The sequence below is a fragment of the Doryrhamphus excisus genome, linkage group LG10, assembly GCF_037039965.1.
Source record: "Doryrhamphus excisus strain RoL-2023G ecotype Guam linkage group LG10, RoL_Dexc_Guam_v1.1, whole genome shotgun sequence".
Lineage (NCBI taxonomy): Eukaryota > Metazoa > Chordata > Actinopteri > Syngnathiformes > Syngnathidae > Doryrhamphus > Doryrhamphus excisus.
Window position 1 is genome coordinate 17,987,642 of NC_136366.1, and position 12,839 is coordinate 18,000,480.

At 41.5% G+C, this 12,839-nt stretch overlaps 2 protein-coding genes across 3 annotated transcripts in view; one reads left to right on the plus strand and one right to left on the minus strand.

Annotated features, from left to right (window-relative positions):
* Positions 1-1,087, minus strand: part of megf10 (multiple EGF-like-domains 10) — a 39,651-nt gene extending 38,564 nt beyond the window's left edge. For both annotated transcript variants that reach the window (XM_058064501.2, XM_058064500.2), the window contains exon 1: positions 920-1,087. The gene's annotated coding sequence lies outside the window, so the exon portion shown is untranslated. The remainder of the gene's footprint in view (positions 1-919) is intronic.
* A 1,594-nt stretch (positions 1,088-2,681) lies between these two features.
* On the plus strand, positions 2,682-9,300 carry chsy3 (chondroitin sulfate synthase 3). The gene is made up of 3 exons (XM_058064877.2): positions 2,682-3,630; positions 5,595-5,878; positions 6,846-9,300. The coding sequence occupies exons 1-3, from the start codon at positions 3,075-3,077 to the stop codon at positions 8,412-8,414; spliced, it is 2,409 nt and encodes an 802-aa protein (XP_057920860.2). The 5' UTR covers positions 2,682-3,074; the 3' UTR covers positions 8,415-9,300.
* Positions 9,301-12,839: the final 3,539 nt, after the last annotated feature.

Consider the following 12,839-nt stretch of genomic DNA (forward strand, 5'->3'; position numbering starts at 1 on the left):
GCCTGTGGCACATTCAAAAAATCTAACTTAATAACATTTTTAAAAAATAATAAGCTATAATTTAAAGAAAATAAAGTCAAAATATTCAAAAAAAAGTTGTAATCTAAGAATTTTTTTCAAGAGTAATGTCATAATATTATAAGGAGAAGTAACATTTTAGTAGCATAAATATTCATGAAAAAATAAGTGATTTTTTTAGAGTCATAACTTTATGGGAAACAAACAAAACAACAAATGATATTGTCATTTTCAGAAAATTAGGTTGCGAAAAAAGTTAGAATGCTATGAGAATAAAGTCAAACAGTTGTAATTGTATGAGAATAAACCCATAATAGTATGAAGAAAAATAATGTCAATATTATGGGACTAAAGTCATAATATTGTGAGGAAAAAAGTTACAAAGATTCGTTAAGAAGAAAGATAAACTATTTGGAAATAGGAAAAAAAAACATTCATAGCCTGCACATTTGAACTGGGTACATCTTGAAACATCCACCAATGCCACATTATGACTAGACAACATTATGATTATGACAAGAGTGAATCATACACAGCCTGCCACAATGACGAGCACACATTTCTGCATATGAAAACATCAACAGTCTAGTCCATGAAGCTTGTGTGCAGTCATTTTCATAAAGGGCTCCTCAGAGCATATTCCGAAAATAATTTGGTTAGTGGTCTGTGACTGCCATGTGTAGGTTAAGTCGATATTTTCATACTTTTTCATAAATAAAATATATTCCAGGCAATTCATGTATAATATATTCAGTATTTTCACAGTAATGTCATCCAACTACACGAACAACATACTCTTTGTGTTATATTTCTATTTAATGGAACACCGAAGACTTGTTTACATAAAGCAATTAGCAGCCCATGACATAATTCAATCAAATCGATAGAAGAAAATGTTTACCTTAACGATATGAGGAAATGGCGAGCATGGGTCGGTCGTTTAAGATGATGCCGATGTGGCTGACAATACAAACAATAACTCTTCCACAGAAAGAGAGAAAACGCTAAAATGGTTTTTACGAGTTAGCGTCTCTGGCGCACAAGGAGGAACTTTTCTTCCACTCCAAACACTTGCTGTTGACAGCTGCTGTGACGTCACCCGCGTCTCAGCCAATGAAGGGCTTTCTCCGTCTGACGTCATCAGGATCATTATTGAAGCCGTTATGCCCCACAATCAGCCGAATCTAAACCATGTTAATGAGCGTGGCTCCTACTGTACATTTTAGACCGCTGCTCATATTGTAAGTAAATCTTTTATGATTATTTTTATGCATTTTAACTCGTTATGGGTGTGTGAGGATAACGATGCATATTTTATCAACGCTGTACTACTTAAATAGGAGTATCCTAACTATCATAACATGTGCTTCAAAAAACAACAACAGCAAAGATTTAAAAACCAGCAGTAAATTTACAAGAATATCATATAAAAAAAGGTGTAATTTATTGTGGAAAAAGTCATAATATCGTCAGCAAATATTATTTCGTTTAAGTAGCTTAAAGTTGAAATATTAAAGAAAAATAACTTTTTATCAAGTCGTAACATTATGACAAACAGACCAAGCCAAATACAATTGTCATTTGTGTCATTTGTGATTTTAACAACATTTTAACTAAAGTTAAAATTAAAAAGCAGAAATTGAAAAACGGAGAATAAAGTCAAACTATTAACAGAAACAAATCAGTTTCTAGTGAGGAAAAAAATTCAATTTCATGAAAACAAACCTGTAATATTATGTGGGAAAACAACTCATAATTTTAGTAGCAAAGAAATGAAATATTTTTAAAAAATAGACAACATAACACAATGTACCAATTTCAAACAGAATGATTATTCCTTTGTTGTCTTTTATTACATGTGCAGAATAAAGTCAATAATGCAAAATAACTACACAAAAGCAAAAACTGGTACTAGAAACTAGTACTAGAAATCCTTGAACGTTTTGCCCACGAAGCAATATATTGTATACATTACAGTGCTAGGTTGTCCCCGGAACTATTAATGTACTACCGTAGTTGCCATCCGGGTGGTTGGGAGAGAGGGAATAGTGCGCTGTTGATTGTTTTTTTTTTTGTGTGCTGTTGTATCACACGGAGTTACGAGTGTGAGTTGATGCCCCACAAGGAAATAAAGTTTGCTGAATTTGACAGCCCCCCCCCCCCCCCCCCCCCGTCAGACTCCAGTTCTTCGGCACTTCAACATATAATAATATCAACAACTTAACAAAAGGATCAACACAACGAAAAGCACAATTGTGGAAATAAAGATAAGATGTCGATGTCATCATGCTAGTGCGGACCTGATACGTCATTTCCGGCAAGTACGGCATTGGATTTGGACCACGACTATTCTGTCAAAATGCAACTGAAGTGTCTTGACGGAAGTGCAGGTATTCGCCTTGAGACAAAACAAATTTGCTACAAAGCAGCCTTGATTTAACTTGGGCTCTGGCGCCACCTTTTGGCAGCCTCGTTTAGTACAGCTCTTGAAAAATAAACGATGGCGACAATGATAGATCGATGAAAAGAACAACTCTAAACAGAACGTCCCATTTGATCCGATATCGCTTTAAGAAACAAACTGTTCACCATTCAAGAGTTTGCGTGTAGAAGTGTTGTGCTTTTATTCTGAAAAGGACAGATGAAAGGAAACGTTGCCAAGATACCGCCTCCAATCATGGAGTCAAATCATCCGAGCTCCATCGACGACGCTGCTAACGAGTTTGAAATGGAAAGTACTTGGTTGCCATTGCTAAAGCTTTGGCAGGATTTACTAATCCGCTAAAGGTGCAGTGCTAAGATTAGACGTCCTTAATTCTGGTTCATTGAGGTTCGGGAATATTTGGCAGCCAAATTTACCGTTGAAGGCAATTGATGATGGAGTGGACAACACCGCAGAAGAAACGGACAGTGAATTCCTGAAGCTCTACGAGCAGAAGTGAGTGTTACCCCCACATGTGGTAGGACAGCGGTGTATTGCCATACACGTCAGCACCGCTCCAGACAAGGACAGCATTCATACACCAAGACTCCCTCCAGCTGGGAATTCTTCAAGCATGCCTTTGCAATCAAGGAGACAGTGGACCACTGTGGTATTTGGTGTCATTCTCGGATTCACTGCATGCTCCTGGTTCATTGTACCCCAAGTTCTGGAGAGTCAACGGAATGAATACCCCTTGTGTTCATTCAGAAGTGAGTCCGCCGCCGGAAAAATGCCGGGAAACCTCGGAGATACTGACAACCGAGGAAGTCACTTCTTCAGACAGGAGGAAAACAGGTCTGACCGTCGCGGAGACAACCGGGAAGCCAAAAGCAGGCCCACGCGGTTCCTCTACGTGGGCGTGATGACCGCCAAAAAGTACCTGGCTTCCCGGGCTGTGGCTGCGTTCAACACCTGGACACGTTCAATTCCCGGAAAGGTGGAGTTCTTCTCCAGTGATGGCTCTAACAAGGTGCACGTCCCCGTTCCGCTTCCTGTGGTCTCATTGGCTGGCGTGGACGACTCCTATCCACCGCAGAAGAAGTCGTTCATGATGCTGAAGTACATCCATGATCATTACCTGGATAAATATGAATGGTTCATGCGAGCAGATGATGATGTTTATATAAGAGGTGATTATGATTTCTTTTAGTTTATCAATAATGAGGGAACTTCATAATTTGGTGTTGAGATCACAACATGGTCAGTTCAGTCAAAGTTGAACAATCAGCCGTTAAGTAAGAGAGACCGGACCACTGTTTGCTTTAGCTACAGATGGTAAAGATTCAAACCCCTGTAAGAATTCATTCATTCATTCATTTTCTACTGCTTTTCCTCACAAGGGTCGCGGGGGGTGCTGGAGCCTATCCCAGCTGGGCGAGAGGCGGGGTACACCCTGGACAAGTCGCCAGCCAATCACAGGGCACATATAGACAAACAACCATTCACACTCACATTCATACCTATGGACAATTAGGAGTCGCCAATTAACCTAGCATGTTTTTGGAATGTGGGAGGAAACCGAAGTACCCGGAGAAAACCCACGCATGCATGGGGAGAACATGCAAACTCCACACAGAGATGGCCGAGGGTGGAATTGAACCCTGGTCTCCTAGCTGTGAGGTCTGCGTCCTAACCACTAGACCACCGTGCCGCTCAAAGTTGAACAATAAGCCGTTAAGTAAGAGAGACCGGAACACTGTTTGCTTTAGCTACAGATGGTAAAGATTCAAACCCCTGTAAGAATATCACAGCAAAAAAATAAAAAACAGAGGCCACACCATAGAATTTGAATGAACGAATGAATGTTGACTTAGTGGGCCCAAAGACTGTACAGGGCACGTTTTACCCACACTTTCTGTGGCTTTGAGTTGCCAGATGGCATCCCTGGTCACACATGTGTTCATTTCACCACAGGAGATATTTATAGGTTATCACATGGTTTGTCTGGTATCAGGCCCAGTATCATGCCCCCAAGTGTCAGTATCATCCCGAGACCGAAGGGATGATCACATACTATTTAATCATGAGCTTATTATCACGTACTATTTAATCAAAAAACCATTTTGTTTCCAGAAAATGTTCAGTTTATGACATGTTTTATATCTAAACAGTGTAAACACAATAATTGCAAAAATATTTCAACAATAATATTTTATCAACAGTCTTAACGTTTGGGTTTTTTGGTGACTGGAGAAGCACTAGGAATATTTATAGTGTGTGTTCACGCTCGTGCACTGTTCTCTGATTGGTTGTTTCACGGGAACGATACCAGATCAGCGCGCTCTGAGTGGACAGCTACGGGGGCTGATACTGGACATGGTTAAACTCTATATTTTATCAGTATCACTGCCCTGGGCTTTGACACAGTATCATTTCGGCCTTTCCCATATCATTCATGGGCGGTTTCTAGGGTACAGGGCCAATTAATACTGTAGTATGTGATAAGCCATGTTACACATATTGGTTTCTGCTGGTATCGGTATTGGAAATTGACAGTTGGACAGATTCGTCACATTTAAATGTTTACGATCATCCAACGTATTAAAATATTAGTCAATATTTAACACAACTGAACACAAAATGCTGTTTTTGAATGATTGTAGTTGCTGCTGCTCAGGGTGGCCCAACCAGTTAATAGTTATTCACACAGGGCCATATGGTTTGGGATTTTTTTCTCCCTAACAATTGGAATGTATGCCAAGAATGTATACGATGTAACCTTGGTTTTCATCGTGAAACTGTTCCAAAAAATCAGACGTTTCATTTGTTCCAGAAGAAATAATGTACATCCAATTCATCTGTTCCAGACACCTAGAAATATCAGCAAAACACATTTTATAGAAAATATTTATAGTTTTACATGCAGAATACAAAGTGAAATACATATAAATTACAATTACATTTGTTGGTAGTCATGTTTGTTATGTTTAAAGTAATCACTTTGATTGCCAGTTTTTGGAAAACAATAATGGTGTTGGTAACGGTGTTATTTTTTAATGCTCACCCCCAACATTGGCTATGAATTCATACTTGACTCATTTTTCTGTTACTGTCATACTTCTAACTACCTTTCGCTTATCTTCACCCTCTTCAGGTGAAAAGCTGGAGTTGTTTCTGCATTCTCTGAACAGCAGTAAACCTCTTTACCTGGGCCAGACTGGCCTCGGCATGGCAGAGGAGGTGGGCAGACTGGCTCTCGAGCCCGGGGAGAACTTCTGCATGGGTGGACCTGGTATGATCTTCAGCAGGGAGGTGCTACGCAGGATGGTGCCACACATTGGTTCTTGTCTCAGGGAGATGTACACAACCCATGAGGATGTTGAAGTCGGTCGCTGTGTACGACGCTTTGGAGGAACGCAGTGCGTGTGGTCTTATGAGGTATGAATTGAGTTCTTCTCTAAACATCTCCCTTACATAAGTAAAATAGCTGTGCAAAGCTTTTTCGCATTGCCAGCAGTAGGTTGAACCTGTTTCTAGTTGGCCACTGCCGACATTGCCCTTGGTCACAGGTTCTGTTCATAATTTTTAGAGATAGAATTTCTAGTCACAGGGGCGGCAACCTAAGCAGTGAAGCCCAGACTTCGCTCTCCCCGGTTACAGCGGCCAGCTTCTCCCAGCTTAAGCTGAGGCATTCTTAAACAAGTTGAGAGACATAGTGCCTCCAACGGGTCTTGGGTCTTCCCCAAGTCCTCTTGCCGGTCAGACGTTCCCTGAACAGGCATCCTGACCAGATTCCCAACACACTACATCTGGCTCCTCTCAATGCAGAGGAGCAGCGGTTCTCCCGGAAGACAGTGCTTCTCTTATCTCTAAGGGAGAGCACGCCACAATCTTGTGGTTTTGGTTACATGACCATAGTTGAGGGTAGGAACGCAGGTCGACCGGTAAATTGAGAGCTTTGCGTTTTGGCTCAGCTCCCTCTTCACCACATCATACCAATCTGCCTGTCGATCTGGCGTTTCATCCTTCTCTCACTTGTTAACAAAACCCTGAAGTACTTGGACCAGGATGACATCCGTGATCGAGATCCCTGAGATGGCACTACACCCTTTTCCCAGAGAGAACCATAGACTCTATCTGGCGTTTTTGAGTCGATGGTGTCAATCAAACACTTGTGGCCGCTTATGGGGGGTAGGACTTGGTTTCATGTCGCTAGGACATACCGTTCTTGAGTTATTTAGTTTTGTCCACACCTTATTCACCCTTAACCCTAACCTCCAACCTTAACCCCTTGCTTGAAACACAATTGCAACATGAAAGCTGTGAAACAAGACAATTTAGTAAGGAACGTTTGTACCTTTACCCGTATCGACCAGTTATTTACACGTGACGATCCTTTCCACAGATGCAGCAGCTATTCTACGAGAATTACGAGCACAAGAAAGGTTTCATAGACGAGCTCCACAGTAGCAAGATCCACAATGCCATCACGCTCCATCCGAACAAATGGCCCGCCTACCAATACCGACTCCATAACTACATGTTGACTCGGGAAATCTCAAGGCTTCGTTACCGCACCATTCTGCTGCACCGTGAAGGCCTCATGATGACCCATCTCAGTGACACGGAAATGCTGTGGGAGGACCAACAGCTGGGAGCCCCACCCTCCTACATGCGCTATCAACCCAGCGAGCGCAATGATGTCATAGAGTGGGATTTCCTGACTGGCCGTCATATTTATTCTGCTGTTGAAAACAAGATGGCGCGACAAAGCCTCAGTTCCTCACGCCAAACGGCATTAAAAGACATCATGCTCCAGGTGATGGAAATGATTAATGAAAATTCTAAAACACGTGGCCGTGTCATCGACTTTAAAGACATTCAGTATGGATATTACAGGGTGGATCCGATGCACGGGGCCGAATACATCTTAGATCTACTGCTTCTGTACAGGAAACACAAAGGACGTAAAATAACCGTGCCCGTGAGGCGTCACGCATACCTCCAGCAGTCCTTCAGCCGACCTTTCTTTCGTGAAAGCGAGGAGTTAAATGTGGCCGAACTTGTGCCCGCTATTAACTCGGAATCCCAGTCCTTGTCTTTTCTATCCAACTCCTTGAAGTTGTTGTCTCCTTTCCAGTTCTACGAGTCAACCAGAGAAATGTGGGAGCAAAGCCAGAGGAAAGTCAACATCCTTGTCCCGCTGTCCGGTCGCTATGACACCTTTGTCCGTTTTATGGAGAACTTTGAGGAAGTTTGCTTGATACCCAAACAAAACGTTAAGCTCTCTGTCATTCTGGTAGACAATGAGAGTTATCAGGACAAAGGGAAGCATGTTCAGTTAATCAAAGATTACAAGAAGAAGTATCCCAAAGCGGACCTATCAGTGATTCCAGTGACAGGCAACTTTTCCCGGGGATTTGCCCTGGAGCTGGGCTCTTCACTGTCTGATAATGACACTCTACTATTCTTTTGTGATGTTGATCTTATCTTCAACGCCGATGCCCTGCAACGCTGCAGAGATAACACCGTACAAGGAAAACAGATCTTTTTTCCTATTATATTTAGTCAGTACAACCCAAATATAGTGTATGCTGATAAGGCCCCGAGAGAAAACAAATTTGTTCTTACCAAAAAAAATGGCTTTTGGCGTGATTACGGCTTTGGAATCGCCTGTGTTTTCAAAAGTGATTTACTAAAAGCTGGTGGGTTTGACACTTCAATCCTGGGTTGGGGATTGGAAGATGTCGACCTTTTCACAAAAGTTATTCGTTCTGGTTTAGAAGTGTTACGCAGTCAGGAGCCAGGAATTATTCATATTTATCATCTTGTCCATTGCAACTCAAGTCTTGATCAAAAACAATTTAAAATGTGCCTTGGGTCCAAATCCAGTACGTATGCTTCAACAATGCAGTTAGCAGAGATGTGGATGGAGAAACACATCGAAGTCGTGTATAACAGAACTTCATCCTGACATTCCAGCTTATGTTAACGCCATCATACAAGTTTACCTCATCTTTGCATGGATGCAAATGCTGTGCACAGTGTCTTTACCAGGAACCGATTTTTTTTTTAAATGTAGATTTAATTGTAGTTTATGCACACCTGAATGTAGGAATGACTAAAAAATTTAGATTTTTTTGGAAACGGCAGTGGGTCTGAAGTACAAACCAAGGTGTTTACGAGCCGGTACCTTCAATGACAGTAAAGGGCTGCTCATCCGACTCCATCATTTCCATGATGAAATCACAGATCACTTTAGCCCTCGGGCTAAACAACAATGTAGAGTTGTTGGCATTTCAGGTGGTCATTTTTGCGGTTTTATCGGTATCACGTCACAAGTCTGATAATTATCATGCACCCCAAGTAAAAATTGCTGAATTTGCACATTATAATATTTGCGGAAAACATTTATTATACAGTACACTGTTTTATTACCTATATAAAGTCTTTCATGTAAGTGTGACATCATTAGTCTTGCTAATTGGACAATGAAATATGTCACACACCGAGGAGCGGGAAGACGGTGGGGGTGAACGTGAGCTGTGCTTGTCGCTGCTTTTTTTTCCATAGAGAGGAAAAGTCAGTGACAGCTTTTCTTTAGGGGACCTATTTTGCTCATTTTTCGACCCTTTGTATTGAGTGGTGGTCTCCTATAGAGCAGCTACACACAATAACCCGCACTGAGAACTTTTTGGATTTTGCAGAATCTGCACGTATTCCGGTTGTATTTCTTGGATTTGTGCTTAATGCCAAAACAGCCCACCTCCAGGCATGCCCACTCCACTGTGATTGGTCACACGCCCAAAGTGCTTCCTAACTATGAACCATATAAGGAAGTCTGCCCTCTGTGACATCACAAAGGGTTTTTAAAGGGCAGTTTTACCACAAAAAAAATGAACCTCACCACACATCACGCCCTATGCACTATGTGCAACAGTTTGTGTTGCAGGGAAACGATGGGTTTAAGAGCGGTTTTCAGGTGGAAAATGACCCCAAAGAAACCATAAACTGTTTTTTACACAGCAAAGATGAACAAATAATGAGCATGAAAATAGTGCAATCAGTTTTGATGGAGTTCTGTATATTTGGGATTGACAGGTTTTTTTATTTACTTATGTACCAGTACAAGTGGTCAGATAAACAAAGATGACCTTGTGGTCCAAATCCTTTTCAGTGACTCTGTTTTCTACCTCTAAACGAGTGCAGGTTTTAGTTTTAAAGTCCGGACTTTAGTATTGTACTCTAGATTTTATTCAAAAGTGAAATATATATTATGGTTTGTCATACTATGTATAACATTACAGCAATAAAATAATAATAATATTTAATATAATATAAAAACTTTGGACACCCCTGATCTAAATTATTTTGTGATTTCTGTTGAAACCAGCTTTTAAAATGCACCTTAAGGGGAACTTCACTTTTTGTGGAATTTTGCCCATCATTCACAAACATGAACACATTTCTTTCCCTTTTCTGTGCATTCTAGCATGAGAAAATGAGTTAATACGAGCTAGCAAACAACGGACTTCATGGGAAAAAAATATTTTGACGCCAAAGGCGTACCCTAATGCACCCACACAGCATGTATATCAAACCATGCAATGTTGGAGTTTTTTTTAAATAGGTGTATGCATTGTAAGCATTGTAGGTGAAATTAACTTGTTTTCTTGTGTAAGAACTTAACGTAAGGATTGTTTTGTGATTTTTTTTAAGAATCAGATGGACACACATCAACTGTACTGTATGATTGCAAACTAGATTCCTCCTGCATGTACTAGTCCAGTCCTCCACCCATCAGTCATTGCATCAGTCTCCGTGGAGGCCGCTCCTCACACACAAGGAAGCCTGAAACATAACTGAGATGTCATTTATTTATTTTTCACGAAAATGCAGTACATTTCAGACATAGCTAGCTCTAAATGCTGATGAATCAGGATTCATTCATTTGAAAAGTGTGATTAATCGGATTTCGGTCATTTGACAGCCCTCGTACAAACGTGCGACTTAGAGAAGCTTTCTTGGTTTCCTTTGGAATGTTTTTGTCATCAGAGTTCAGCATCAGCAGGCCTGTGCTTGTGCTTTGTGGTGAAAAATGCAGATCAGGAAAGCTCCTACAGTCCTGTCTGTCCAATAGCAACAGAGGGACAATATTGATTTTTAATATTGAATATTGATTATCTACTGTATATATGATATGATTCACTGCAAATTCTTGTCATCCCTTTCCATTGAATATCAAAGTGTCAATGCGATATGGGATAGATGTACATGTTCAAGCAGCTTTTATCTAACTGCTGTTTTTAGGTTTCTTCACTACCCAGTGAACAATAGTAACTGTACATACATAAGCCAAATAACTTGGGTAATCACTCAGTCATTTAGTTTGTCACTTTTTACCCTGGTCTCTATTCTACAGTATATAAACAGTATAATAAACGATTGTGGAACCCATGAATTTGTGAGTGTGTGTATGTGTGCTCTTTCCAATCATGTCACGTCTTCTTGCGTTGGCATAGTTCATATTTAGGTTTAAAGGGGAAATGCACTTTTTGGGAATTTTGGCCATCATTTACAATCCTTATGTGAAACATTAACACATTTATTTCACTTTTCTGTGCATTATAATGAATTACTACGAGCTAGCTAATAATGCATGTCATTGAGACACACCTATTTCGACTACAAAGCCCTTTAAAAAAACTCTTTACGTTTTATTATTTTATGTGTATGCTGTGATCATTTGAGCAGTGTTTAGGGCAGGAGTGCTCATTAAGTCGATCGCGATCTACCGGTCGATCGCGGAGGTGGTACTGGTCGATCGCTGGTCGATTGCGGCGTGACATTAAAAAAATATCATCCTAGCATCAATGCCGTCACTTGATTGATATACAGGGCAGCCATTCAGATGACAACTGAATGTTGCCCTTCGGGTGACCAATCAAATCAAACAACGTCTCTAAGTGCAGCAGAACTTACGATGTCAGCCTATCATCCATCCCCGTTACTTGATTGACATACAGGACAACCAGTCAGATGACAACTGAATTTTGACCTTTAGGTCACCGCTCATGCGTAAACAACGATGCAAAGTGCTAAGCTAGTCGGCGAATTACGTCAGATTTTAAGCCCTCGCTAAAGTTTATGGTCACTAAAATGAGTGAAATAGCTGGACCAAGTAAAAAGGCAAAAACATATCACTTCCATACGGAATGGGAGGTGGACTTTTTTTTTCACAATGTCTTTTTTGAAGTGCGTTTGCCTGGCTAACCTGGCTAACCTGGCTAACCTGGCTAACCTGGCTAACCTGGCTAACCTGGCTATCAGCAGCTACTGTCCGGACTATGCATCCCTGGCTGATTCAATTCAGTGCAAGTCATCAAAGTAAACTCAGGTAATTACAAAAAATGTTAATAGTTAATTATGTGTGTTTTGCAATATTGGCTCATTTGGTTATGTAAGGTACATCAACATACATTGTACGTACAAATAATCCTCAATACATTTGAAAATAAATAGATGTTTTGCATTTTTGTAGTGGGTAGATCATTTTGACTCGCTCATTTTAAAAGTAGCTCGCATGCTGAAAAAGTGTGAGCACCCCTGTATTAGGGTCATTGTCTTGTTGGAAGTATCCAGCCCGGGCACAACTTCAACTTTGTCACTGATTTTTGAGCATTGTTGGCAAGAATCAGCTGATACTGACTGGAATCCATGCCAACTTTCCAGTACCTGCACTTGACAGCATGATGGATCCACCACCAAGTGTTTGTCTTGGAATACTGTGTTCTTCATCCTTTTCCCGGCTGGGCATGCCCGGAACACCTCACCAGGGAGGCATCCGGGAAGCATCCGGACTAGATGCCCGAGCCACCTCAACTGACTCCTCTCGATGTGAAGGAGAAGCAGCTCTACTCTGAGCCCCTCCCGGATGACTGAGCTCCTCACCCTATCTCTTAGGGTGAGTCCAGCTACCCTACGGAGGAAACTCATTTCAGCCGCCTGTATTCGCGATCTCATTCTTTCGGTCTTGACCCAAAGCTCATGACCATAGGTGAGGGTGGGAACATAGATCGACCGGTAAATTGAGAGCTTTGCCCTCCGGCTCAGCTCTCTTTTCACCACGATGGTCCGGTACAGCGACCGCATTACTGCCGAGGCTGCACCGATCCGTCTGTCGACCTCACGCTCCCACCTTCCCTCACTCGTGAACAAGACCCCGAGATACTTAAACTCCTCCACCTGGGGCAGGACCTCATTCCCAACCCGGAGGGAGCACTCCACCCTTTTCCGACTGAGAACCATGGCCTCTGATTTGGAGGTACTGAATCTCTTCCCAGATGCTTCACACTCAGATGCAAACCGTCCCAGTAAACGCTGAAGGTCGCAGCCCGAA

Excerpts from the sequence above, each read along its gene's own strand:
- chsy3 (XM_058064877.2), top strand. The coding sequence starts at position 3,075 with ATGCCTTTGCAATCAAGGAGACAGTGGACCACTGTGGTATTTGGTGTC. Across the intron at positions 3,631-5,594 it reads TGATGATGTTTATATAAGAG|GTGAAAAGCTGGAGTTGTTT; the intron begins GTGATTATGATT and ends CACCCTCTTCAG. Across the intron at positions 5,879-6,845 it reads AGTGCGTGTGGTCTTATGAG|ATGCAGCAGCTATTCTACGA; the intron begins GTATGAATTGAG and ends TCCTTTCCACAG.